The sequence below is a fragment of the Botryllus schlosseri genome, chromosome 3 (genome assembly GCF_051294905.1).
Source record: "Botryllus schlosseri isolate E-star chromosome 3, Bs_hap1, whole genome shotgun sequence".
In the NCBI taxonomy this organism is placed as follows: domain Eukaryota; kingdom Metazoa; phylum Chordata; class Ascidiacea; order Stolidobranchia; family Styelidae; genus Botryllus; species Botryllus schlosseri.
The window spans coordinates 17,705,426-17,730,636 of record NC_137238.1 but is presented as its reverse complement, the minus strand read 5'-3'; the positions used below and the strand labels follow the sequence as shown (position 1 = coordinate 17,730,636).

Here is a 25,211-nt window from a genome sequence, read left to right as displayed (position 1 = left end):
TTCAGAACTTCGTGACGTAGGCCTAGGCCTAAAATATTCGATGTAACTTGAAGTTCAAGCCGTGCCATTTGACGACATGCAACCGACAATAGAAGTTGACTCGCCAAACCGCGCAATATGCGCGATCATTCGTTTTCGATTCATTCATTTTTGCAGGACTGTAACTGTCGCGTCGCACCCCAAACCCCCAATTGGAGCGGAGCCGAGCATGAAGGGGCCCAAAATAATTTTGTGAATGAGCATAAATTATACTGTATTTTTTTTAAACTTCATCCAACTTTTTTCCAAATTATTTTCGTGCTCTGCGTGATTTAGTGTCACTAAATGTCTTCAATATTGGGTGCCCTTCTGTCCTCAAGAAATACGCATGATTAATATAAATAGCTATTTCGGCGTGAGCCATCGCCGCACCACGCCGCCCCAACAAATAATTACGTTTAGGCTAATACGGGACTCCGAAAAGTGTGACAAAACGTTCGACAGCGAGAAAACATTGGCCGAAAAGGACTGCCCTTCGTTGACCGATAACTTCGACGTAGGCTATATATGTTGTTGTTCTTGTTGTTGTTTGTGGTAGTCAGGCTGTTTGTCGACTGCAATGGTTCAAGCCAATTCTCCTCATTTTTATTCCGTAGCTGCCGACTTGTAGCACGGCCCACTTCTAGTATTTTATAAGACACCGCTTACACGGATGAATGGCGAGGAGGATGTATACATATCTAATTGTCCATATAGGCTGGAGACGAATCTCGCTGTCCTGGCAATCTGTGCGCCACAGGACAAATGCCTTATCACAGAGACAAATTATTTGTCAGTGAAGAAATACCAGGAAAGGAAAGGAAAGGACGCAGTTTATTTTTGTCCTTGATATTTTTGCGGTATATACACCGACTAATGATACACATACACACGATCTGCGCATATGCATGCCATGAGTGCATGATGTGCATATGCCGCTGGACAAGGAAGTGCAGATATAATAGCCTTTACGGCTTTCCAAGTCATGCACCACCCCTCCATGCTATCCCAGTAATGCATTAGCGCCGAGCAGGGAAGCCATGGATAGCCTACCAATGTTACTAATCAGGTCTTTGGTCTGACCCGGCCGGGGATCGAACCCACGACCTACCGATCAAGAAGCCGGACGCTTAACCATTACGCTATCTTGTCGGTTAATTAGGAATCGTGACAGGATAAAAAATTGAAAGCAATATATATGCAATTATCAATATTATTGATCGATTCAGTCATGAAATGTAGAAACTTTTCGTGCTAGGCGCTATTACGCGAGATAAGCTCTACAGTAGCCTACTGGTGAAAACATAAATGCAAACGTTAGGGCTGAGGGGCGAAATTTGGTTTATCACCCTATGGGGGGGACAAGACCATTGTGTGTTGTGGCGTGAGCTGAAAAAGCGCTTTTTCGTCCCTGACTATTAGGTCTCTTCAAAAATGACTTTTTTTTCTCAAATCGTACTGGCTACTTGATAAAATTGTTAGGTTACATAATTTTAGCCTACACACAAAATTTGGTTCAATTCCAGCCTGTAATCGCTTTGCTACAGGAGAAGAAAGTTTATATTTATTATATAAAAATAAATGATAAAAAATTTGAAAATTTTCTGTTTACCCCATGAAAGTCTTAGGCTGTCTATAGAAACGATCCTCACCAAATTTGGTTCAATTCCAACCAGTGGAAGCGGAGTTATTGCCGTCGAAAAATTTTGATTTGAATAAAATAGTATTTATGGTGAGCACAACTATAATAAATAAACAAAGAATAGGTCACCTTAAATACTATTTTCTTCAAATCAAAATTTTCGACGGCAATATCTCCGTTTCCTCTGGTTGGAATTGAACCAAATATGGTGAGGATTGTTTCTATAGACAGCCGTTATTTGGCCGCTGATTTCCTATATCTCGTATTTCGTATCTCGTATCTCGAATTTCCACGTACGTTGGACCAAAATTCTCAAAAAATAGGACATTTAGGCGTCCTCCGAGGTCACCTTAAAAAAAGTCAAAAAAGAGGACAAATCATCCTAAAAGCGGACGTAGTGTAACCCTAATGTGTGGTATCCGTCATTACCCATCCATAGTATCGAATGTAAAATGTATGGATCATGGATGGATACTGGATACCATGTTTGAGCGTTTCAACATCTTCCTATCTGTTCATTACTTCGCATTATGTCGTGTTTATCGCATTGCACATGATGCATGTGTTCATGTTGAACCTATGAATTTGGGTAATTTATGAGAATGTGCTTGATCTTCTTTCGTGGTACTTTCTCGTCACCCAGGGATATATAGAACTCCGGGATGGCTGACTTCATTTTGGCCTTTACCTAAGTAGGTCCAGAAAGTTACCTGCAATCTGCCTCGAAATATCCACTTTTCTGCAAGCTAGCGATACAGCTTTTTCTAGAATAACGATCCTCAACCTTTTGCGGAATAGTTAGTAAGCTAGACATTCTTCCCTTATCACAACCTTACTGCTGTATAGCCAACCAAGTAAACTATGACAACTCTGAATTTCAGTAAATCGTGTATGTGTTTAATTTCTACACATCATATAATTTGCATCAGGCGATAAATAACAGGGTGAATAACGAATGATATCAGTGTCTTCTACCTATTTACAAGCCATTGTCGGAAACCTTGCAGCTGGAAATGGGGGGGGGGGGGGGTAATATAATTGATTAAATTAACCGTTTCAATTAGCGTTAATCGACAATTACCATGGAGTATAGGGTTGCATTTAAAACAAACCTGTTTAAAACCAGGCCCTTGTATAAAACATACTTTTTCAAGCCATGACGTCAAGAATCTTCAATAGTGACGTCATATTGGATTGACATTGACAATTGAAATTATACTGTAAATAGAGCTCCTTTGACGAAATATCTGTGCTATTGCTGTTGAACCGACTATTTTGAGGGTTCCAGCCATCCCATATCGATATTAGTCGGCTATATCGGGTGGTAATCGTCCGTAGGCTCATACAACACGTATTTTGGGAAGTATTTACACAATTATGGCATAATTTTACAACTTAAAAAGAATTTTTTTCAAAAGGCCTTTGTTTAAAACACTGTTTAAAGCATGTTTTAAACATAGTGTTTGTTTGTTTTAAATGCACCCTACCATGGGGGCTTTCCAATAACGAAAAGATAGCACGGCCTGTAAGGACTCGAAATTGTGATAGCAGCATTGTCAGCTTCTATGTCACTCAATGAAAGTTGATCAAGAAATCAACACACCATTGATACTTCTCTTCAGGTTCAAATGTAGCCAGGGTAGCAGTTTGGTACATATCAGTATCAATTTAAGAAGCATTCGGTAGACCCAGTTGTTGAATTCAGCTGATATTTTGTTCACCGAGAAATAGTTTCATGACCGCAGTGAAGAAATTACCACCATGGCTTAACGGTACATCACGAATGGGCCTCCTGAAGCATTTCATGCCATTTATCAGTTAAGAAATATTCAGTATCATTGTCTTGCATATTTTCCGATAGAGCAATAGATGATTCCATGTCAAAAAAGCATCTCGGTGTGGAGGCAAGAGATCCAAATATCCAGATCGTGGCAATCTTTGCCAAGATTTCAATGGAATGTGCCCAGTATAATATATCAGGATATCCACTGTTGACGTGATGCAAATGCTGGAACATCGCGTTTGTTTATCCGGAATCTGCAACAAAAATGAACAAATGATGTTTTTAGAGACACAAATTAACATTGAGAATACATATAGATGTATGCAGACTTGGTCAGTAATGAAGAACTTCTACTTCATTGCAGTACTCAAGTAGGTGTTGCCTATTTTCGAAGATACATCTTGTAATTGTGAAGCAGCCATCTCCAAACTTAAGTACCTTGCATGCATTTCACTTTCTACAGCTACTTGAGGAAGTTTAAATACCAGTACGCTCGGGAATACAACTGTTACTTGAGTAGCAATGCAGACTACTTTAACCACAGCAGGATTAATGTAAATCCCTCATTTATAATAACGTATCACTAGAATCAGCCAAACTTACCTTGGGCGAACTGAGGAGAAGACCATGCGTTATTGCGACGATTTGACTAAACCTTGCAAATTGAAAGCAATCTTCAGAGTTTTCTCTTCCTCCATCGTACAGGCCTATAGCCTATAGGCTATAAGTGTTTATATGGCAAAGACAGGCCGTATCTCAGGGTCGTATCGTGTCCTGACGATTGTGTTGGCTTATCCATTAAAGGGAGTGGGCATCTTCATGGCTTCAGTAAGAGCAAAAGGTCAACAAATGCTGTGGCCATATACTGGCAGTCAGCCATTGGCAGTTCACACTCAGTGCACTTCCGTTGAAGTATAATTCCAGTACTGTAGCATTGAGGTGCCGTTCATTAACAAACATATGCCTGCCTTGTTTTACCAGACATGTAACTGATGAATAGTATCTGTAACATGAGATTGGATTCAACAGTTGTTATGGACACTTACAACTGCAACGACCTTGACGTGTTGTGTTTGTATTAGATTCAAATGTTAGGTTATCCTTAACTGAAATGCCTCTTGAATCTTGCACACCGGTGGTGTACTCAGTGGCTCCAATTCTTACTAGGAATAATCCAGCAATGATCTGGATTAACGGTAAGCCTGCAATACCAGAACTACCTGCATATTCACACATTAATCTATAGTACAAGATCTTAACTGTAGAAGTCCCTCCTAACGGTCGCCTTCATAGTTGACACGGCACAGTGTAAATTTACACTTGTACTTGTACAATGTACAGCCTTGGATGGTGACATACATTCGCATAACATACCGCAAGGCGTAATCAAAATCATACTGCGGATATCAATGTTAACGTTGGAAATTATTCTACATTTTTTTTATCTTCTCACGATTATCAGCGCAGCAAAACATGTTACATAAGATACTACAGAAGCAGAGATATTCCGAAGGCGAGTAAATGACCGTACCGGTATACCGGTAAATTGCTGCTGAAGGAATAGGGCTAATACCGCAAAGTTTCAGACTACCTGAACATCTCATAACCTAGTTAACCTCTAGCTTTATATAATAACATAAACATGGATATTATATGCCTCTACCGCTCTCAAAAACTTAAAATTACACACAGATGAAGCGGCTGAACGGAACGCGCATCAAAACTGAATGCGCGAATCTGAACCCACTTAGGTAATACCGCGATGACGCAATTGACGCAGTCAGCCATCCCGGAGTTCTATATATCCCTGTCGTCACCATATCGTGATATAATGTAAAATGATAATAAATATTAATAAACAAATAATAAAGAAAGTAATATTCGAATTCATATCTCTGCTACGTCGACTCTTTCAGAATGTGACTTATAATTCAACTGCGTTCGCAATTCGATATAAACCCGACGCAGGGCCGTAACAGCACTTCGTCAGCCCCCCCCAAAACTTTGGTCTTGGGCCCCCCATAGTGTTATAGACCGAACGTCTGGGGGGCTTCGCCCCCCAGACCCCCCTCCGGCGCTACACTGTTTACCGCTATTCATCATTTTCATTGGAAGTTTCTTTAGTGAATCAGCTTTAGTCGCCTAAGCGCGCAAAGCGCGCAAAATTTCTAGTATTCATGATTTCATCGGTCAGTATGATCGGGAATTGCATACATTGTTATCAACTTTTATCTTCTCTCTGCTCACGTAATCAGATTTGCCGGTAGAGCTGAGTGAGGTGTGTTTGAAAAGGTAGGACCACTCAATAATAATTAAACATCTTCGGGCGTATACCCGTTGGCAGGAACAAAACAACACCTCGTCAGGCCGCCAAAAACGTGGGTCTTGGGCTCCCATAGGGTGATAAAACGCCCCCCCCCCCATCACGTTGTTCGCGTTTATCACGAAATTACCCGTACTGTACTGTGAGCCAGCGCTAAGCGCGAAAATTTTCGATAATTTATGATAAAATCGGTCAATCAGATCGGCGACTGCATATATAATATGCTATCAATTTATTGTCTTCTCTACTCACGTAATTAGATTTACCGGTAGAGCTGAGTGAAGTGTCTTGAAAACGGGAGGGCCCGTAAATAATGATTAAACATCTTCGGGCGGGCGGAACCGTTGATATGACTTCGTTACATGATGTTATTTCGTGACTTCCAGTCTGCTATATCTGAAAATATAGAACCGCCCAAACGTAGGCTTCTAAACTAAGAGAAGCACACGATTTCAAATTGGTATTTCTTCACCGGCACAAAATTTTTCCCAGCGGGATGGTATTTGTCTTGTGAGGTTCAGATTGCAAAGACAGGAACATTCGGCGCCAGTCATTTAGGCGCCTATGGACAATTGAACCTATATGTATTTTGTATATATAACGAAGTCTTCGGTCAGCATGTCTTGGTGGGTCGCGGCGCGGTACGGGCCCAATACCCAATAATAAAGATAAAAGGCTACTTGAATTCACGCGCAGCGCGAAAGATATTTGAAAAAATTGCATAAATTTTCAAAAAATACTCTATGATTTATGCTAATTCACGTAATAATTTTGGGCCCCCCATCGAGCTCGCCCCCCCCCCCAATTGGGGGGTTTGGGGTGCGGCAGGTACGGTGCTGACCCGACGTGTTGACTTTCCTGCCAAAAACATTGTACTTCGATTGTCCTCTTCTAACCTCAGAGTATAGAATGTAAACGTAAACGTAAATGTAAACGTTTACATTCTATACTCAGAGACTAGGCTATTTTCAACAATAGTGCAAATTTTACTTTGCGAGCACATGCTGCTGTTTGGATGATCAGTGCTCAGTTCACAAATAAGACAGTCCAAGCAAGTGACCGGTGTTTCAAGGCCTCTTGGCACTTGATTTCATATCGAAACTTACCTGTACCTGAGGTCACCCTACCCACATACACAGCTGTAGTTGCATGACAATAGTGAGTAGTGACCACGTCATATATGATATGCGTTCACTCGTAGGACTTCATGACATTTAATACAGCTACAAAACTATCTAATATAATAGGCGGATGCTAAGGGGGGTGTTGATGATTTATAAACTTTTATCATATCTAGTACACTTTCAATTTCAATGGAATGGATATTATCGAAGTGTATTGAAGACCTAATTCAAGTGTGAGTAGTGCGCTGTAGCGAAATCATGAGAGCGGAATGCACTTCTGTACTCCAAACAATTTGCGCAATGTGACGTAACTTTTAACTTTCACCTTGATGTTTTTGCAGCATAAATACAATACCGGTGGCGCAGAGGAATTTTAAAGTAGCAGTTTAATACTTTTCCCTGACTTATATTTGCTTGCAATTTTACATGTACATATTTAGGTGCGATACAGCCGAAGTGCACATTGGAAATAAAAAGGTAGTATTAGCGTAAAAGCTAAGCGATGAAGTTTCTTTTGAAAAGCTCACATAATGTATTTTCGCATGGGGCTGCGCTTGTGTTCTTCATTATCAACATTACGATGCTGTCCACTCTTCCCTACGCTTCAGCAGATTATAGTTATCCCGACCAAAGACTCCCGGAAGGTCCGCTATATAACATGGTTCCGGTATTTGTGGTTCAAATTTTTTCAACGAATCGTTCGACTATATGGTATAATATATACGGTGATTACACAACCGAATTCAGTATTACTCATGATACTGGACACATCTACCAGATCGACGGGCTGGATAGGGAAAAGAAAGATGTTTATAATATGATTGGGATAGCTAAAGATGCCAAAGGACACCCAACGGAGAAGCAAGCTGTATTCAGAATTCTTGTTACTGATTTGAATGACGAGGTCCCAGTATTCAACGAATCTACTTTGATTGGAGCCGTGGCCGAAAGCAACGAGTATGGTCCATCATCTCCGCCATTCATGCGAGTTGAGGCGACAGACGCAGATATTGGGTTTAATGCGATAATTGAATACTCTATGCAAGAAGGAAGCGACAGTCCGCCAACCGCATCGGGGAGTAGATTCCTTATCGACTCTTCGACAGGAGATGTTAGACAGAATGTCGCCCTTGACTACGAAAGCAACCCAGGGCTGCTGCGATTTACTGTGAAGGCCACTGACAATGGTGGTCGCATTTTTGGTTCCAACTCCGTTACGGCAGAAGTTGTCGTATCAGTCAAAGATTCTAATGACCATGCACCTATTTTCGGCTGTCTCACCGGTGTAACACTTTTGGAATCTTCGAAATTAGGGAAGTCACTGTACAAAATGTATGCGTCTGATGTGGATGAAGGTGTCAACCAAAAGGTATTTTTTGAAATAACAGCCGGAAATACCGATGGAACTTTTAGCATTGCCTCGAAGCTGCTTGACAGTAACTATAGTCTTGGACAGTTATATCTTCTAAAACCACTCGACTATGAACATAGTGCAAGTTACATTTTGACGATTAAAGCTTTCAATAAAGAGGCATCGAATGCTGCCGATGATACATACGCAACTATTCAAACTTTGAAGGTCACGGTGATAGATGACAACGAACCGCCGATTTTCGAAGATACCCATTACGTAATTATCATTACCGAAGCCCCTGCTCCCACTGAACCAATACCAGTTCTCAGAGTATCCGCAAAGGACAAAGATTTCGAAGGAAATCAAACAGTATCGTACGATTTGGTAGATGAACAACAGTGGTTGACAATAAATTCCGAAAACGGTCTAATCAGCGTCGTAGGATCCGTAGATTACGAAGCACCTGACGTTATCGATGGCACATATCGGCTCAAAGTCACTGCCACCGATAACTACGATAATGGACCACCAGCACACGCCCTTGAATTTGTTGATATCACCATTTACGATATCAATGATAATGTGCCTGTGCCAGACTGGGCTCAAAGTCAAAATGGTGATTATGTAGTCGTCTGTGATAGTCCACCCAATGCCACCATTAAATTCATTAAGGCCGCGGATATCGATTCATCAGTAAACGGCAGTAAGTTCACTTTCCAATTTGATCAATCCGTGGATACAGAGAAATGGGGTTTCGAAACTATTGGCAGCGACAGTTGGAACATTATTGCCAAGTTTACTGATTATAATTTGACTTCCGAATCAGAAAATGTCACTCTGATATTCACCATCACAGATTCCGGTGACAATCCTATGACGGGAAGGTCTACCTTAGATGTGACAGTGTGCAGGTGTGATGAACAGTTTAACTTAGGGTTGCCATACGTCCGGAATTTCCCGGACATGTCCGGAATTTCACTGATAAAACTGCGTCCGGGAGGAATTTCTAAAATATGACTAAATGTCCGGAATTTTGAGGGCTTGAAGTAAGCTCATAATTTTTTCATAAATCAGCATAAACAATATCATTTTTGGCCAGATTTATGCTACATGAAATTTTTCTTCGCGCGGGGCGCGATTCAGTACCATATATGTTGGTTCTAATATGGGGACTATAACAACCTCGCAAAAATTGCGATCAAAAATAAATAAAAATAACCTTCATTCACAAAAATAAGTGTAATTGTAATCGCAATTACGAGATACGGTGTATTCATAGAGTCGGTTTAGGCGGTTTGGATGCTTTATTCAAAGATAGTGGTTCTAAACCTGGGGGTAGTTTGCCTTCATTCTGGAGTTCGCGAATATGTTGAACGTAATCAGCTTCCAAAATTGGCCATGAGTAAGTCTGGACAAATGTGCCAATCTTTAATTAGTAATCCGCTCATCAAATTTCCAGCTGGACCACGGAACATTTTCAAATTGGAAATGGAGTTGCGACCATAAAACGTTGTAAATCACCGGATGTGCGGTGTTTAGATAGCTCGGTGGTGCAGTGCGCATCGGCATTAGGTTGATAAAATAATCATATCGGTGGGACATGAACATGACTTAACGATGTGCAATTACGCTCCTTACATTTTCGAAGTCGTCATCAGCCTCCACCAGGTCTGATCATGTGGGCGGAGAGAGGATCAAAATTTTATAGTAGTATATATGGACGAACCAATATTATTGATATAATCAATTAAAATCATTTAACGACCATATGCAGTTAGTAAGCCCCCAGAAGTTGCATCGACTACCCTACGGTATGCCCTAGATCAGTGTTTATTTAGGCGGGAGGGGGCTGAAAAAAGGTGACTTCGGCTCTGGTTACAACTTCAAACACACAACCATATACTCCTGAACCGGATCATGACCATTGACCACCTCTAGTCGATAGATAAAGCTTTGCTGGTGTGACGTAATATTGATTGACAATGTGATTAGACATCATTTTGAAATCCGCTAGTGGGCGCTAAAGAGCGTCCGGAATTTGTTCAACCAAAATATGGTAACCCTAGTTTAACTGCACCGCCGCTAACACAGCCGAATTTCAGCACTCAATCATTTTCGGGATGATCGGTGTTTTCTTTGCTGTTGGCATTATAATTTTCGTGATTGATTATTGCCAACAAAAAGCCCGACGCAGCTGAAGCGCTTGGTTTGCAATTCAGTATAGTTCGAAGTGTGCATTGAAATTGTGCTTGGATTTGAATTGATAGTCATGCATTATCTTGTATAGTTTCCTGCGGAATATTATGCATGGATCAGCATGATATTTAGGAAATGATGTATCCGTTATTCACCGGGTCGCGAAGTCATTGTCAGTAACTTGGCAAGCTTCTCACGTATTTTTACCTACGTCTTAAATCTCTCTGTCTATTCCCAGTCTCAAAGAATTCATGAAATGCTTTATGACTGGTCAATGTTTCGATATATTATATATAATATGAATGTTTTTGGGTTATTCACAGCCGATAGAATTAGTCCGTGCGATCCGATGCATTATACGTCCATTCATATATTGCAGTGGTTCTCAACCTTTTTGGCTTCGCGGACCCCTTTTGACCGTCACGGACCCTCGCGGACCCCCTCGAGTTTTAGTTCAATTTTAGCTCTATTATGGTGCAACCTTCATCTGTCTTGTGCAAATATGAACTGTAGGCTTGTGATGAACAGCAAAATAACGATTTTTCCTGATTATAACATCATACTATTTATGTAGAAATTGGTGGACTTTTATTATTTCAAAGCTAATTTTGCTGCTGTATTTCTTGAATTACGTGGTCGTGTCTTGAAAATCCGCGTCTTCGTTTTGATGTGAACGAGGAGTCGCGAAAACTATTTCCGCAGAGATAGATGGAGGCTAATGCAATATTAACGCATAACGCTTCCGACGATACTTTTGGTGTGATCGCAACATTTATCGCACCAAAATGAAGAAACACATGTTTTATGAACATATCACGTCCAGCATCTGAGCACACATTTCCGACCATGAACAATTGAACATTAACAAGACAAGACTGCATGCCAATATAACTTGTGATATGAATTTCAGGATTGGAGCGTAATGCTTTGATAGCAACGAAACACTCATTGTTCATCCAAAAATCAGTCTTGTCGATAGGGCATCCGCAATAAGAATGCGCAAAATCTGATAGCAGAGCTTTAAAAGCCGGTATATCATTGTCCGATTTATGACGAGTGTCAGCCGAGAATATGCGGGTTCATTTCAATATGAATATACTATTCAATTGTATATTACAGTTCTGTGCCTCCAAGAGGCTGTGTCCTGCATTGAGACAAATTATGTAAATACTTCGGAAATTTTCATTTCAAACGACTGTTCACTAATTTCATGAGACTGACAACTTCAAATCGAGAAGGTTTCGCAAACGTTACGAAGTCGCCCTGATCCATATTTTTATTTTTTCCACAAACCCCAACAAAACGTCTCTAAACAGCAATATGTTTGTATCAGCAGGTTATTGGAAAATTGGCAATGAAAATGAGTTTCGACACTACGCTAGTTCATGTCAGACGATTATGATGATGATATGAGTCATGAGGTTTTAGCAGTTGTGGTGCGAAACTGCCTCATGCTTTCTCAAATTAAAAAATAAAATATAAATTTGGTTATCAACCATTAAAAAAATTTAGAGGTCTCGCGGACCCCCTGAAATTGCTTCGCGGACCCCCGGTTGAGAACCACTGGTTTATTGTTTATTCATGAAATACATGCATAGCGAATGAGTGATGGTTTCCTCGTCAAGTGTAGCTTTGGACTATTTTCGCTATACTTAAGCTGTATATGTATAGCCTAGTTGTAGGTTTCCAAGGTATTGTGGTGGCGCCCGCTCTTTTGGGCAGAAGATATGGCTCTTTGTGAATTTTTTTTATTTTTGTGCTTAATTCATTAATATTGCAGCAACTTGTTATTAAATCTTCAGCACGAGCAGTATAATTATTCTTGTGGAAGTATAAACATGTCTTTGAGAGGTTAATACAGTGACGTATTGAGGGTTAGGGGTTCGGACCCCCTTTTCAAATCCTCAAATTTAAGTTGTTGTCGCGCCGGCGACTAATATCCCTCGCAGATTCGATGTAGCCGGTACGAAATCTTGAATTGCACGATGCGTTTCATTGATCAAAGAGACTAGGAGACATGGCGGCGCTGTATCACAATGCAGTTTGCCTATAGCCTATACATTGTCTTTCTGATCTCCGGCGAGAAATATACTGCCGTGGAAGTGACATTCACAATTACAAATTCAAATTACAAACAACGCCATAGCTGTCCACGATCTTGATTGATAATGTAGCTTCGTGGTCGCTGTTAAAATGTAGGCATATTGCGCAAATATTACCGCCGAATACTTTGAGAAGCCGAATCGAAATCAGTGCGACAATTACTTTCGAATAATATCAGTTACTATACATTCTATGCTATTTACGATGAAATGCGCTATCACAATGCCTTAACCTCTGTTTCGAACTTTATTTTCTGACAATAAATAGGCATGTTGCGTGATTTTGGTAGTAAAAATGTTCAAACTATAGTAGACAGGTGAGACACTGCCTCACGTACCCCCACCCCTGACGCATCACAAATGGGTATTGTATACTAATATATAGTGACCATATGTTTGGCTCGTAATTGAGAAAAAAATACAAATGCCACTTGTAAAAAGCGGAAAATATATTTCACGTCTTTCGTCCAGGAAGTTTCCACGGTGGTCTGCTAAAACAGGTCTTACGTTAAAAGTCGAAGTCCACTTTTCCAGATTAGGACACGTCATGGGCTGCTAGGTATTATAGGTTATTGCTAGATTGCGAAACGATAGTTTCAAACGTTATGGGGGGCCATATTTACTGTGAAAAAATATTTGGTATAGGCGATAATGCGGTGTGAACGGAACCACGCAACCCGGTATCTAATTTATATTCAGCGATACTTTTATTAAAGCGTATTTGTTACACCATATCTAGGGGAGATGTGGTACCGATGGATCAAAAATCGGAAAATGATCGCTGACCCTAAAATGTTCAGCCGAAAACAGCAGATGTTTTGCTGGCTCAGCACTTTGATACAAGCTCTACCTATCGCGCACATATACATGAATATCCGTCTTCTAAAAAAATATTAATGGGCGTTCAAAATTTGTTGCTAGAACGTGTCATCGGTCCCCACCCGGTGGGTCCAATGACACACGACCCGGGGACCTATGACACATATACCCTAAAAAACTCAAATTTGACTACTTTTCTTTCTCAGTATTATAATCCAAGCTACAGCACTGTAAAAAAAACAACCTCGATTTACCGCGAAATGTTTGGAAGCACGGTAGCCAGACATTTCGTGGTAATTCAACATTACCATTAGTCAATGTAAATTTAACTTACACTCGTCCGGCAATCTCACTTTACACGCCAGACTGTAATGTTACAGTCACCTCCAGTATATCCAATCTACATTGTATCCTGTATATTTGCCACTCAGACTGTAATTTAACCGCCTAGCTACATACATGCTGTCTGTGTAAATCAGGATTACATACCAGCTTGTAAATTCACGTACATCCCATACCTATCGCAAAGCAACCTGATGCTAAAATATCGCAAAAGCTTCTCCACACCCCCAAACGACATTGGTACAAACTGTATATTCATTCATGATTCACGATGAGAAGATTATCGATGGAAAAGTATTGCTGCTGGAGGTCTAATTTTTCTTTAGGAGACATGCAGTAACACGAGTGGTCTCCCACCATCGGTCAAACTTCCAATTGTTTCTTTTTCTCGTCCTCATTCCTTCTGTGTAGCTTTATCTTGCAGTTCCACTAAAAAGAATACATGCGTAAGTCGCTATATTAAGCAAAGTTCCTAACCTAGACATGACATTATAAAGACTACTAAGATAAATAGGGTAACAAAAATATAACAATTTTTGAAGTACCGGTACTGGTACATTGTGTGGTGACGGCTCCACATTTTACATGATATAGCAGAGATTCATGACTTACTTTATCAAATGCAGCAGGCAAGTTATAAATGATATTGCATCTTCGTGTGGGGCCATAGGCGCTGAACTCTAATTTTCCCTAGGTATGCGAGATCGATGACGTCACAAAGGGATGACGTCATAGTGCGCCAGAATTGGCAAATTAGCCGACTCGCAAGTGTTCAATATCACCTGGCACTTGTATATGGTGACAAAATTACGATATGATTAAGCAGGCCGCGTAGCCAGCCGGCCGCTTGCTGAATTGATTGAATCCATTTCAAATTTACCAAGGTAGCATCAGTTTATTGTGGTTAAAAACATGCACCAATGCCGATAATACATCGATCGGATCAGCATCCTTGTGTAATATACACGACACATCACGCTACCATAAGATTACCAACGCGTGCGACTGTGTAATCAATTTGCGAGCTCGCAATCTCCGCAACATATTCGCCAACACACGCGCCGACAATCGGGAGATTTCAATCGCTCCGCCTCGAGAACAAACGAATACGCATCTTCGGCGACGGCTAATAAGGTTGCAGGAATTATTTTCCCAAATAGAAAGTCTGTTCTCGACTCTATTCATTAGTGACTTTGATTTCATAGGAGTTAGAAGTTTCAATATCAAGAGCCTGCAAGACATTTTCTGATCATTCTGTTTTATTATTAGCGTTAGTCAAAATCAATTACGCCGCTGTCTGTTCACGGTCAGTATGTATTTCAATCAATTCCGTCCATGTTCATTGTTCAATGTCTGAGCCAGTCTGACATCACAATCACAGAAGAAGCGATAGTTCCGGCCGGCGCATAAGATATCATGTTCCTTCACAGCAGGAGATGACAATCGCAACATTTCGCGCATATAGAAATTGACATCTTTAGTATCAAGTTCTCGGTCTTGTTGCCTCGCGTTGCGTCTTGTGACCACTCGCGTTTGATCAAATATTCAGGCGCATAGCCGAGTTATGGAGTGTGTTTTATAATGGAATCCGCATCGATTTCAGGTGGTTCAAACCTTTCTCAACTTTTATAACTCAAGCCTTGACTCGCATCTTCTGATGGTTATTGGTTATGTTTAAGTATTAGCGGAAATCAAGTACGCATGTACGCACAAGTCACACATTTTTGCGGACATTCGATGTCAGTAAGTTTCGTGATATCAATCTTTAATCACAACCGATAGATAGGAGCCAACGCATGCTAGGCCGGAGACGCGATAGTTAGGTCGGCAATGATATATTTCGAACCACGCAGACGCAATTGTGTAGGCCAACGATGTTATCGTGCGCAGGCCAGTGATGGTATAGTGCGCACCGGGCCTATTGCCGATGCGATTCATCAAGCCAGCGCAACTAGACCTGACGGAGACGGGATAAATCAGGCCTGCGACGATTGCGCGCGGTAATCAATGACCTAATTTCGCAATCATCTCAGCGTCGAGATCGCGTTGCGTTACATTGTGCACAAACGATTCTCGCAAATTGGAAACGCGCTTCCGGCTAATTGGCCGTGGCCGCGCGCAACACTGATATAATACGGACAACTGAATTGTAACTAGAGGACGGAGTTTTGTTAAGCGCCTGAACATATTGATGCCGGTTTACTTACGTGTTCAGCAGCACTACGAAACGCTTATTTCTAAATCGATCAATTCACCACCCAGTCAGTAACAGACCAAACCGAATTCTGGGTATGCCGCATACCCAAAAATTTTCCTAGGTATGCGCGGCATACCTAGCATACCTGAGTTCAGCGCCTATGTGTGGGGCAATTATTATTAGTCATGCACTTTATTGCATACTGTTATTCCTTGATCCCCGATCCGAATTGTTCATCGTATCGGTAGTGGAAATATATTGAAATCGCCCAAATGTACCATAAAAAAATTTCTTTTGTGAGGAGCACACGATTCTGATTCCTGCTCAGATTTAGAAGGGCGCTACTATATTAGAATCAAAAAATTAAGTTATGTTGCGTGGAGCGCGAAGAAAATTTCGAGAATAATTAAAAAATTTTAAAAAATTGGGAGTGAATTAGTAATTTCAATTTGCATGTCGACGGATGCTAACACATACTAATTGAATTAGGTGTTGACAGCCGCACAAATTCCCATTCACGGCAGTAGGTGCCCATCTCAGATCTAATAGTATATGTATGGTATGTCTTACGCCAAGTTTGAATACGTACTCCAGTCTTCAAGATTTTTGACAAATTTCCCAAACTTGTTTGAAAATAGCAAAAAAACATTTGACAGGACATCAATTTGTTTCAAGGTCGGTTGTACTTAGACTAATCCTAATGCTGTTAGTGACTACAGAGAACAAGGAGTTGTTCGACGTTCTGTACTACCATGCCCAATTTGATCAGTTTTGGAATTGAATTGAATTGTGTTGATATAGGGTAGCTTAATTGAGTGTGAAACCGAGCAACCTATATTGCATCCAAGTCTGTCTTACGCAGTGCAGTTTGCCATCTATTAACAACAGCTACCCAGCGCAACGAGTTTTAGGCTACTGCCAAAGCTATGAAGTAATGAATGACTTACACGTGGGAATTCCTCTAAATCTTCAACGAATATCAAAAATTTGCTTGAATGAAGTTGAACGCGACTGCTGGAGTTTGAATTTGGCGAGCTTTCTTCAATACCGGTACGAAATAAGTTTCATCTTCAACAATCGTCTTCTGAAATTGGTAGTGAAACACATGTTTAGTCAGAATTCATACAGACTTAGTCAATTTCTTGCGTTCCCCAGGTTGAGAACCACTGATATTAGGGTATTGAAGCAAAATGTTCCTCATTTGAGGTGGCATGTGTGCCAAACAAATCCAGCAGTGGATGGAAACATCTCTATGCTATGGCCCAAAAATGACATAAACATGCCAACAGTTTCAACTACTCCGCGGCAGAGTATGTGGTGTCACAGGTCAGTATATAGGTCGACTAACATCCCTAAATAGAACAGAGAATGCGGCGAATGAAGTATTTCAATCATGAAATCAAAGTCATCCCGGTGGTGTGCACAGTCGTAGATATTCACGGTAACGAATACTATGTAGTACTGTACCTTTTACGATGCGTATCCCAATCGGCATTCCTACGAATCTTCAACGATCGTGTCCACTTTCTTCAAGTCAACAAGCTTCGCTTCACCCTTTGCTCAAATCTCAATAATGGCCAGACGACGATACGACACTCAAACGATTTCGAAATAAGTGGTATTCATCCGCTGACATGCGACCAATAATATCTACTGGCCACTGCGTTATAATGGTTAATTTAGGTCGTTTTTTTCATACAGAAACATTTATCATTACATCTAGTTCCTTTCTTTTCCATCTAATTGCGTATAAATTGATATTTATTCCATATGTTGTCACTACTTACCGTACTTACTTAACCAGACGCTCCCTGTGATGTCACAGTTGTGCATTGGTTGTTTACTACGAATCTCAGAAAAAGCAGTAACGCGTAACGGTAACCTATGACAGGTCGCCTTGTTCGCCATCAACGAATGGTCAACTTAGCATGCGGCGCTGATATTTCTAGTTCCTGAACAATATTATACATCCTAAACAGATATTCTAACTCATCAGTCCTATCCGTGACAACGAATGTAACCAGCGAGACCGGTCGTATAGGCATAGCCTTATAATATAAAATATAATATAAAAGGTCATCACTTCCGCTCAGAGCTCAAAATCACGTTTTTCACTCCACTTTACCAGGTGGATGACTGAAAAAAAAAAAAAAAAAGGTCATCACTTCCGCTCAGAGCTCAAAATCACGTTCTTCGCTCCACATTGCCAGGTGGATGACTAAAAAAAAAAAAAAAAAAAGGTCTACTTCTCGCTCAGGGCTGAAATCACCACTTTTCCCTCCGAAATACCCGCCGGAGCTTCACTTCTGCGCTAATTTGCGGCATATCACTCGCAATTTCCTCTAAATCTGACCTAAATTTTCAAAAAAGAGGACAAAATCTCAGAAAAGAGGACAAAAGGGCGTCCTCCGAGGACACTTTCAAAAAAGTCAAAAAAGAGGACAAATCCTCTTAAAAGAGGACGTATGGTAAGCCTAGGCTATCTACGATTGTCAGTTGTTTCTTTTACCCTACTATGTACTATTGTACTATACTGAAATTGGTACTAGGGCCAACAATTTCCGTATGACAGACTCCAGTCTGGTGACCGAGGTTGAATCAGGTCAAATCACCACGAGAATGATATCAGTAACATTCATTTCCACGTATACATTGGCTGCAGAGATTTTCAGGTTAATCAATTTTGCCAATAGCCTGGTAAACTTCAGTAACGAGTAACTGTCAGTAATTTTGCGAAGAAATCTGGTAACTTAACTTTAGAGCTAAATTGAGGTAATATTACATATCAAAATGTGAAATTACAAGCTACGAACAGTTATTGGCAGCTACCGGTAATTCGTTGCAAAATTTACAGAGATTTCCCAGTAAATCTACCAGATTTTTTACAGTGAGCAAGCCAAAGAAGAATGTTTGGTCGCAACTGTCAAAAAATAGAATAAATATTAACTCAAATGTTGTCATAAAATCACGTTTCGATTTAGGCTCGGACTTATAAATTTGTGGGTACATACATATTGCCTGAAAATTGAGAGTGTGACTTCCAAATACCTCGTTATAGCGATAAAACATCATATGCAACTATTCCATAAAGATTTTCTGTACGTAGGCATGTTTCATTTATTTCGTGATTAGTATGCTTGATTATTTTGCTTGATTTGGCTATTGTATCATCGGTCCTCACCCTACGAATTTTATACATAAATCGAAAAAAAGTCCACTCAAGGAAAGTACTGAAAAAAATAATAGGTGCCATTATATAGCCTGATACAAGCCCTAGACTTCACAATAAAAATGATTGCTGGTTTGTTCGTGTTGAAGGTTACAAAGAAAAATGTATATGTCGATCTAAATTTAGTTTACACCCCCTAAAACAAAAATCATCTGTGAGAGACCCCATTGCTCGCGCTCGTCGAATTTTTTTGTATGTGAGGAAAGATTTTGCCAGCATGCAATTGTAGACAAGTTCACGGAGTGCAATCATGGAATTATCATAGAGAATTTTCAAAGTATTTTCGGTCCCAGTGATCCATCGGTACCACATCTCCCCTACTGTGCGCGAAGCGCAACGAAAATTCTGGGTATTACATGACTATTATAAAAATTAAATGTTGGTCCTACGTGAAAACAGCCCCGAAATTCCCTAAGCTTTCTTTCTTATTGGGGGATTAAACTACCTCTACTTGACAAACTGAAAATAGCGAAAAGTAAGTAAGTAGTTCACAAAATATTACGAAGTAGAAGTAGAGGTAGCGAATAAAAGATCTACTTGAGTAAGTACAAGAAGTAGAGAAAAACTACTTGAGTACTTCGAAAAAGTAGAAGTGCTTAGTTACTGACAACCTCTGGTAGTTTCACAATCTTGCACATTCCAATCATATCGTAATCTCGACACCAAGGCACACAAATGCCAGAGTGAACGGCTTTTATCAAAATACACCAACCAAAACTCTGTCAGCAAAAGGAGTTCGTGCACCACCTAAAAATAGTACATTGAACGCTCTCTCACTTGAAATTTCATGCTGGTGACGTCATATTTTGTGATACGATTGTTGATATACAATGTTCTTTCCAATTCTCTACTATTTGCTGACGATTACCCCTGACGAGTGTCAGCCGAAAATATTCGAGTCAATTTCAATATAAATATACTATATTCAATTGTATTGAGGCTCTGTACCTCCAAGAAGCTCTTCTAATTGAATTAGGCGTCCACGCCAGCACAAAATTGCTTCTACGGCCGCAGGTTAGCCAACCCTATGAACTAACCACTGTAAAACATCAACGCTGTTGCATTACGATCAGACGTGGTTTCACTGCTAAGAATCAGCCTCCTAAACCTGTCAACTCCAATTTAACAATACATCAATACTTATCTTAATCGAAAGCTATTGTTGCCCTGATTCCGGAAATACAGTTTAAAAGCTGGCCAGGCCAACGGAATCACCCCGAAATAGCCGTCAACGTCTGGAAATCGGCAATTTTCCGAATAATCGCTCGATACAGTTGCAATTATCATGGTCAATTGGTCATTGTGCTGCGGCGCTCCGATTGTTCGGAACAATTGGCATTAACGGCTATTTCGGAGCACAACTTTAATAAATAAACAAAGAATCGGTCACCGTAAATACTATTTTATTCAAATCCAAATTTTTCGACGGCAATAACTCCGCCTCCACTGGTTGGAATTGAACCACATTTGGTGAGCGTCGTTTCTATAGACAGCCTAACACTTTCATGGGGTGAACAGAGAAGTTTCAAATTTTTTGTTATTTATTTTTATATAATAAATAGAAACTTTCTTCTCCTGTAGCAAAGCGGTTACTGGCTGGAATTGAACCAAATTTTGTGTGTAGGCTTAAATTAGGTAACCTTACAATTTTATCAAGTAGCAAGTACGATTTGAGAAAAAAAGTCATATTTGAAGAGCCCTACTGTGCAGCCTCATTTTGCCGCACCCTTGGAGCCTGCCGCCCCTGGCGCAGAGCCATAACCGCCAAGTGGTTGCTACGCCACTGTTTATGGTATCCACCAGTGCCCCCATAGTAGCCTATCGAATGTAAAATGTATGGATGGATACTGTATACCATAATTGGTGTGTTTCAACATCTTCCATCTGTTCATTACTTCGCATTGTGTCGTGTTTATCGCATTGCACATGATGAATGTTCAATTGTCCATGTTGAACATATGAATATTAGGTAATTTATGAGGATATATGTGCTTATTATCTTCTTCCAATGGTACTTTCTCGTCGTCGTAATGTGATATTAATATAAATTCGAATCAGAATATCTGTTACGTCGACTCTTTCAGAATATGACTTATAATTCCAGCTGCGTTCGCAATTCGATATAAACCCGACGCGTTGACTTTTCTGCCAGAAAGATTGTACTTTGATCGTCCTCTTCTAACCTCAGAGACTAGGCTATCTTTAACAGTGATGCAAATTTTACTTGGCGACCACATGCTTTTGTTGAGATGATCAGTGATCACAAATGAGACATTCCAAGCACGTAACCGGTGATTCGAGGCTTCGTGGCGCTTGATTTCACATCGAAACTTATTTGGACCTGGGGCCACCCTACAACGGAAGTATAGTCGCATGACCATGACCATGAGAATGTCGACTACTTGCCCACATTTGGCGCTAGTGAGCTGATGCGGCCTTGGCAACAGGACGCCGGGTTACATTTGGTTTCCTATAGTATATGACAAAGAATGTAGAAGGTCCTTCTACATTCTTTGGTATATGAGACCTCATCTATCCAATGGTTGTAATAATATTCCAGCACGTGAATTAGTGAAAATAAAGTGTTACTACGTCAGATATAGTAGGCTAGGCTATGCTTTCGTTCGTAGGACTTCGTTACTTTAAAATAGCTACAAAACCGTCTAATATTGTGGACGGATGTTGAGGAGGAGCGTTGACAATTTAGAAACTTTTATGATGTGTGGAACACTTTCAATGCATTGGATATTACCAAAGTGTATTGAATACCTAACATAAATGGGGGTAGTGCGCTGTAGCGAAATCACTAAAGGCGAATGCACTTTTGTATTCCAAACAATTTGCGCAATGTGACGCAACTGTTGACTTTCACCTTGGTGTTTTTGCAGCATAAATACAATACCGGTAGCTCAGAGGAATTTTAAAGTAGCAGTTTTATACTCTTCCCTGACTCATATTTGCTTGCAATTTTACATGTATATATTTAGGTGCGACACAGCTGAAGTGCAAATTGGAAATATATGGCACTGTTAGTGTATAAAAGATAAACGATGATGTTTCTTTTGAAAGGCTCACATAATGTATTTTCGCATGGGGCTGCGTTTGTATTCTTCATTATCAACATCACGGCGCTGTCCACCCTTCCCTATGCTTCAGCGGATTATGGTTATCCCGACCAAAGACTCTCGGAAGGGCCGTTATTTAATATGGTTCCGGTATTTGTGGTTCAAATTTTTTCAATGAATCGTTCGACAGTATGGTATAATATATCCGGTGATTATACAACCGAATTCAGCATTAATCATGATACTGGACACATCTACCAGATCGAAGAGTTAGATAGGGAAAAGAAAGACGTTTATAGTATGATTGGGATAGCTAAAGATGCCAAAGGACACCAAACGGAGAAGCCAGCTTTATTCAAAATTCTTGTTACTGATTTAAATGATGAAATCCCAGTGTTCAACGAATCTACTTTGATTGGAGCCGTGGCCGAAAGCGACGAGTATGGTCCGTCCTCTCCACCATTCATGCGAGTTGAGGCGACAGACGCAGATATTGGGTTTAATGCGATAATTGAGTACTCTATGCAAGAAGGAAGCGACAGTCCGCCAACCTCATCGGGGAGTAGATTCCTTATAGACTCATCGACAGGAGATGTTAGACAGAATGTCGCCCTTGACTACGAAAGTAACCCGGAACTGCTGCGATTTACTGTGAAGGCCACTGACAATGGTGGTCGCATTTTTGGTTCCAACTCCGTTACGGCAGAAGTTGTCGTATCTGTCAAAGATTCTAATGACCATGCCCCTATTTTCGGCTCTCTCACAGGCGTGACACTTTTGGAATCTTCGAAACTAGGGAAGTCGCTGTACAAAATGTATGCGTCTGATGTGGATGAAGGTGTCAACCAAAAGGTATTTTTTGAAATAACAGCCGGAAATACCGATGGAACCTTCAGCATTGCCTCGAAGCTGCTTGATGGTAACGATAGTCTTGGACAGTTATATCTTCTAAAACCACTCGACCATGAACGCAATGCAAACTACGTTTTGACGATAAAAGCTTTCAATAAAGAGGCATCGAATGCTGCCGATGATACATACGCAACTATTCAGACTTTAAAAGTCACGGTGATAGATGTCAACGAACCGCCGATTTTCGAAGATACCCATTACGTAATTATCATTACCGAAGCCCCTGCTCCCACTGAACCAATACCAGTTCTCATAGTATCCGCAAAGGACAAAGATTTCAAAGGAAATCAAACAGTATCGTACGATTTGGTAGATGAACAACAGTGGTTTACAATAAATTCCGAAAACGGTCTAATCAGCGTCGTAGGATCCGTAGATTACGAAGCACCTTGCGTTATCGATGGCGCATATCGGCTCAAAGTCACCGCCACCGATAACTACGATAATGGACCACCAGCACACGCCCGTGAATTTGTTGATATCACCATTTACGATATCAATGATAACGCGCCTGTGCCAGACTGGGCTCAAAGTCAAAATGGTGATTATGTAGTCGTCTGTGATAGTCCACCCAATGCCACCATTAAATTCATTAAGGCCGCGGATATCGATTCATCAGTAAACGGCAGTAAGTTCACTTTCCAATTTGATCAATCCGTGGATACAGAGAAATGGGGTTTCGAAACTATTGGCAGCGACAGTTGGAACATTATTGCCAAGTTTACTGAATATAATTTGACTTCCGAATCAGAAAATGTCACTCTGATATTCACCATCACAGATTCCGGTGACAATCCTATGACGGGAAGGTCTACCTTAGATGTGACAGTGTGCAGGTGTGATGAACAGTTTAACTGCACCGCCGCTAAAACAGCCGAATTTCAGCACTCAATCATTTTCGGGATGATCGGTGTTTTCTTTGCTGTTGGCATTATAATTTTCGTGATTGATTATTGCCAACAAAAAGCCCGACGCAGCTGAAGCGCATGGGTTGGCAATTCAGTATAGTTCGAAGTGTGCATTGAAATTGTGCTTGGTTTTGAATTGATAGTCATGCATTATCTTCTATAGTTGCCTGCGCAATATTATGCATGGGTCAGCATGATATTTAGGAAATGATGTATCCGTTATTCACCGGGTCACGAAGTCATTGTCAGTAACTTGGCAAGCTTCTCACGTACTTTTACCTACGTCTTAAATCTCTCTGTCTATTCCCAGTCTCAAAGAATTCATGAAATGCTTTATGATTGGTCAATGTTCCGATGAATTATATATAATATGAATGTTTTCCGGTTATTCATAGCCGATAGAATTAGTCCGTGCGATCCGATGCATTATACTTCCATTCGTTTATTGTCTATTCATGAAATACATGCATAGCGAATGAGTGATGGTGTCCTCGTCAAGTGTAGCTTTGGACTATTTTCACTAAGCTGTATATGTAGTCGTAGGTTTCCAAGTTATTGTGGTGGCGAATTCGGGCTCACCTTTTGCGCAGTATAGCGCGTTGGAACTTTCATGCAGCGGTGAATAGCCAACTTTAGTAATGGCTTACTTCGAATTGAAAATTAGAAAATGTAGCTGATATGGTGGCCTCGCGTATTTTGGCCAAGGGAAGGACCTGATGTTGACTGCGTTTCGGGCAGGGACATGAAATGTAAGCAAAAAGAAATTTCAGCTTTGAACTGACATTACATCCGGGATTACAATTTCGACACTGTAAATAAGCCGACAGGACGAGCCAACAGTCCGCCCGCCGTATCACCGAATCGCGTTTTGCAGCTTGTCGCTATGAGCATTGAGCGTGAACCTTTCTGCGTCCGGCTAAACGGGAAACGTGCTGGGTTGTGCTCAGAGTTGGATCAATTGTAATTTGTAATTGAGCTGAATGTGATTATTTACATTTTTTTCATGTAATTGTAATTGAAGCATTTCTATTTTGTGTAATTATAATTGGCATTTGATAACAATTTTGCTCAATTACAATCAAATTGCATTTTTATGGAAACCTGATAATCACAACATAAAATAATCAATCAATCAATCGTTTATTCGTCACACCCGTGAAAATCCGGTACGGAGCAGGATGACGACGAAGGGCCACA

General features: G+C 40.5%; 2 protein-coding genes and 2 long non-coding RNA genes across 4 annotated transcripts; 3 read left to right on the top strand and 1 right to left on the bottom strand.

Moving 5' to 3' along the window:
- Positions 1–7,548: 7,548 nt before the first annotated feature.
- Positions 7,549–9,821, top strand: LOC145435395 (cadherin-13-like). The gene is made up of 2 exons (XM_080312671.1): positions 7,549–9,179; positions 9,704–9,821. The coding sequence occupies exons 1-2, from the start codon at positions 7,549–7,551 to the stop codon at positions 9,819–9,821; spliced, it is 1,749 nt and encodes a 582-aa protein (XP_080168797.1).
- A 493-nt stretch (positions 9,822–10,314) lies between these two features.
- LOC145435902 (uncharacterized) lies at positions 10,315–12,256 on the top strand. Its single transcript, XR_013914095.1, has 2 exons — positions 10,315–10,800; positions 11,999–12,256. It is a non-coding gene; the product is annotated as an uncharacterized LOC145435902 (long non-coding RNA).
- Positions 12,257–14,118: 1,862 nt separating this feature from the next.
- LOC145435007 (uncharacterized) lies at positions 14,119–17,953 on the bottom strand. The gene is made up of 3 exons (XR_013913666.1): positions 17,368–17,953; positions 16,848–16,984; positions 14,119–14,132 (listed from the first exon to the last, which is right to left on the bottom strand). It is a non-coding gene; the product is annotated as an uncharacterized LOC145435007 (long non-coding RNA).
- A 3,693-nt stretch (positions 17,954–21,646) lies between these two features.
- Positions 21,647–24,494, top strand: LOC145435900 (cadherin-13-like). Its single transcript, XM_080313162.1, has one exon. It carries the CDS (start codon positions 22,180–22,182, stop codon positions 24,085–24,087), a length of 1,908 nt encoding a protein of 635 aa, XP_080169288.1. The 5' UTR covers positions 21,647–22,179; the 3' UTR covers positions 24,088–24,494.
- Positions 24,495–25,211: the final 717 nt, after the last annotated feature.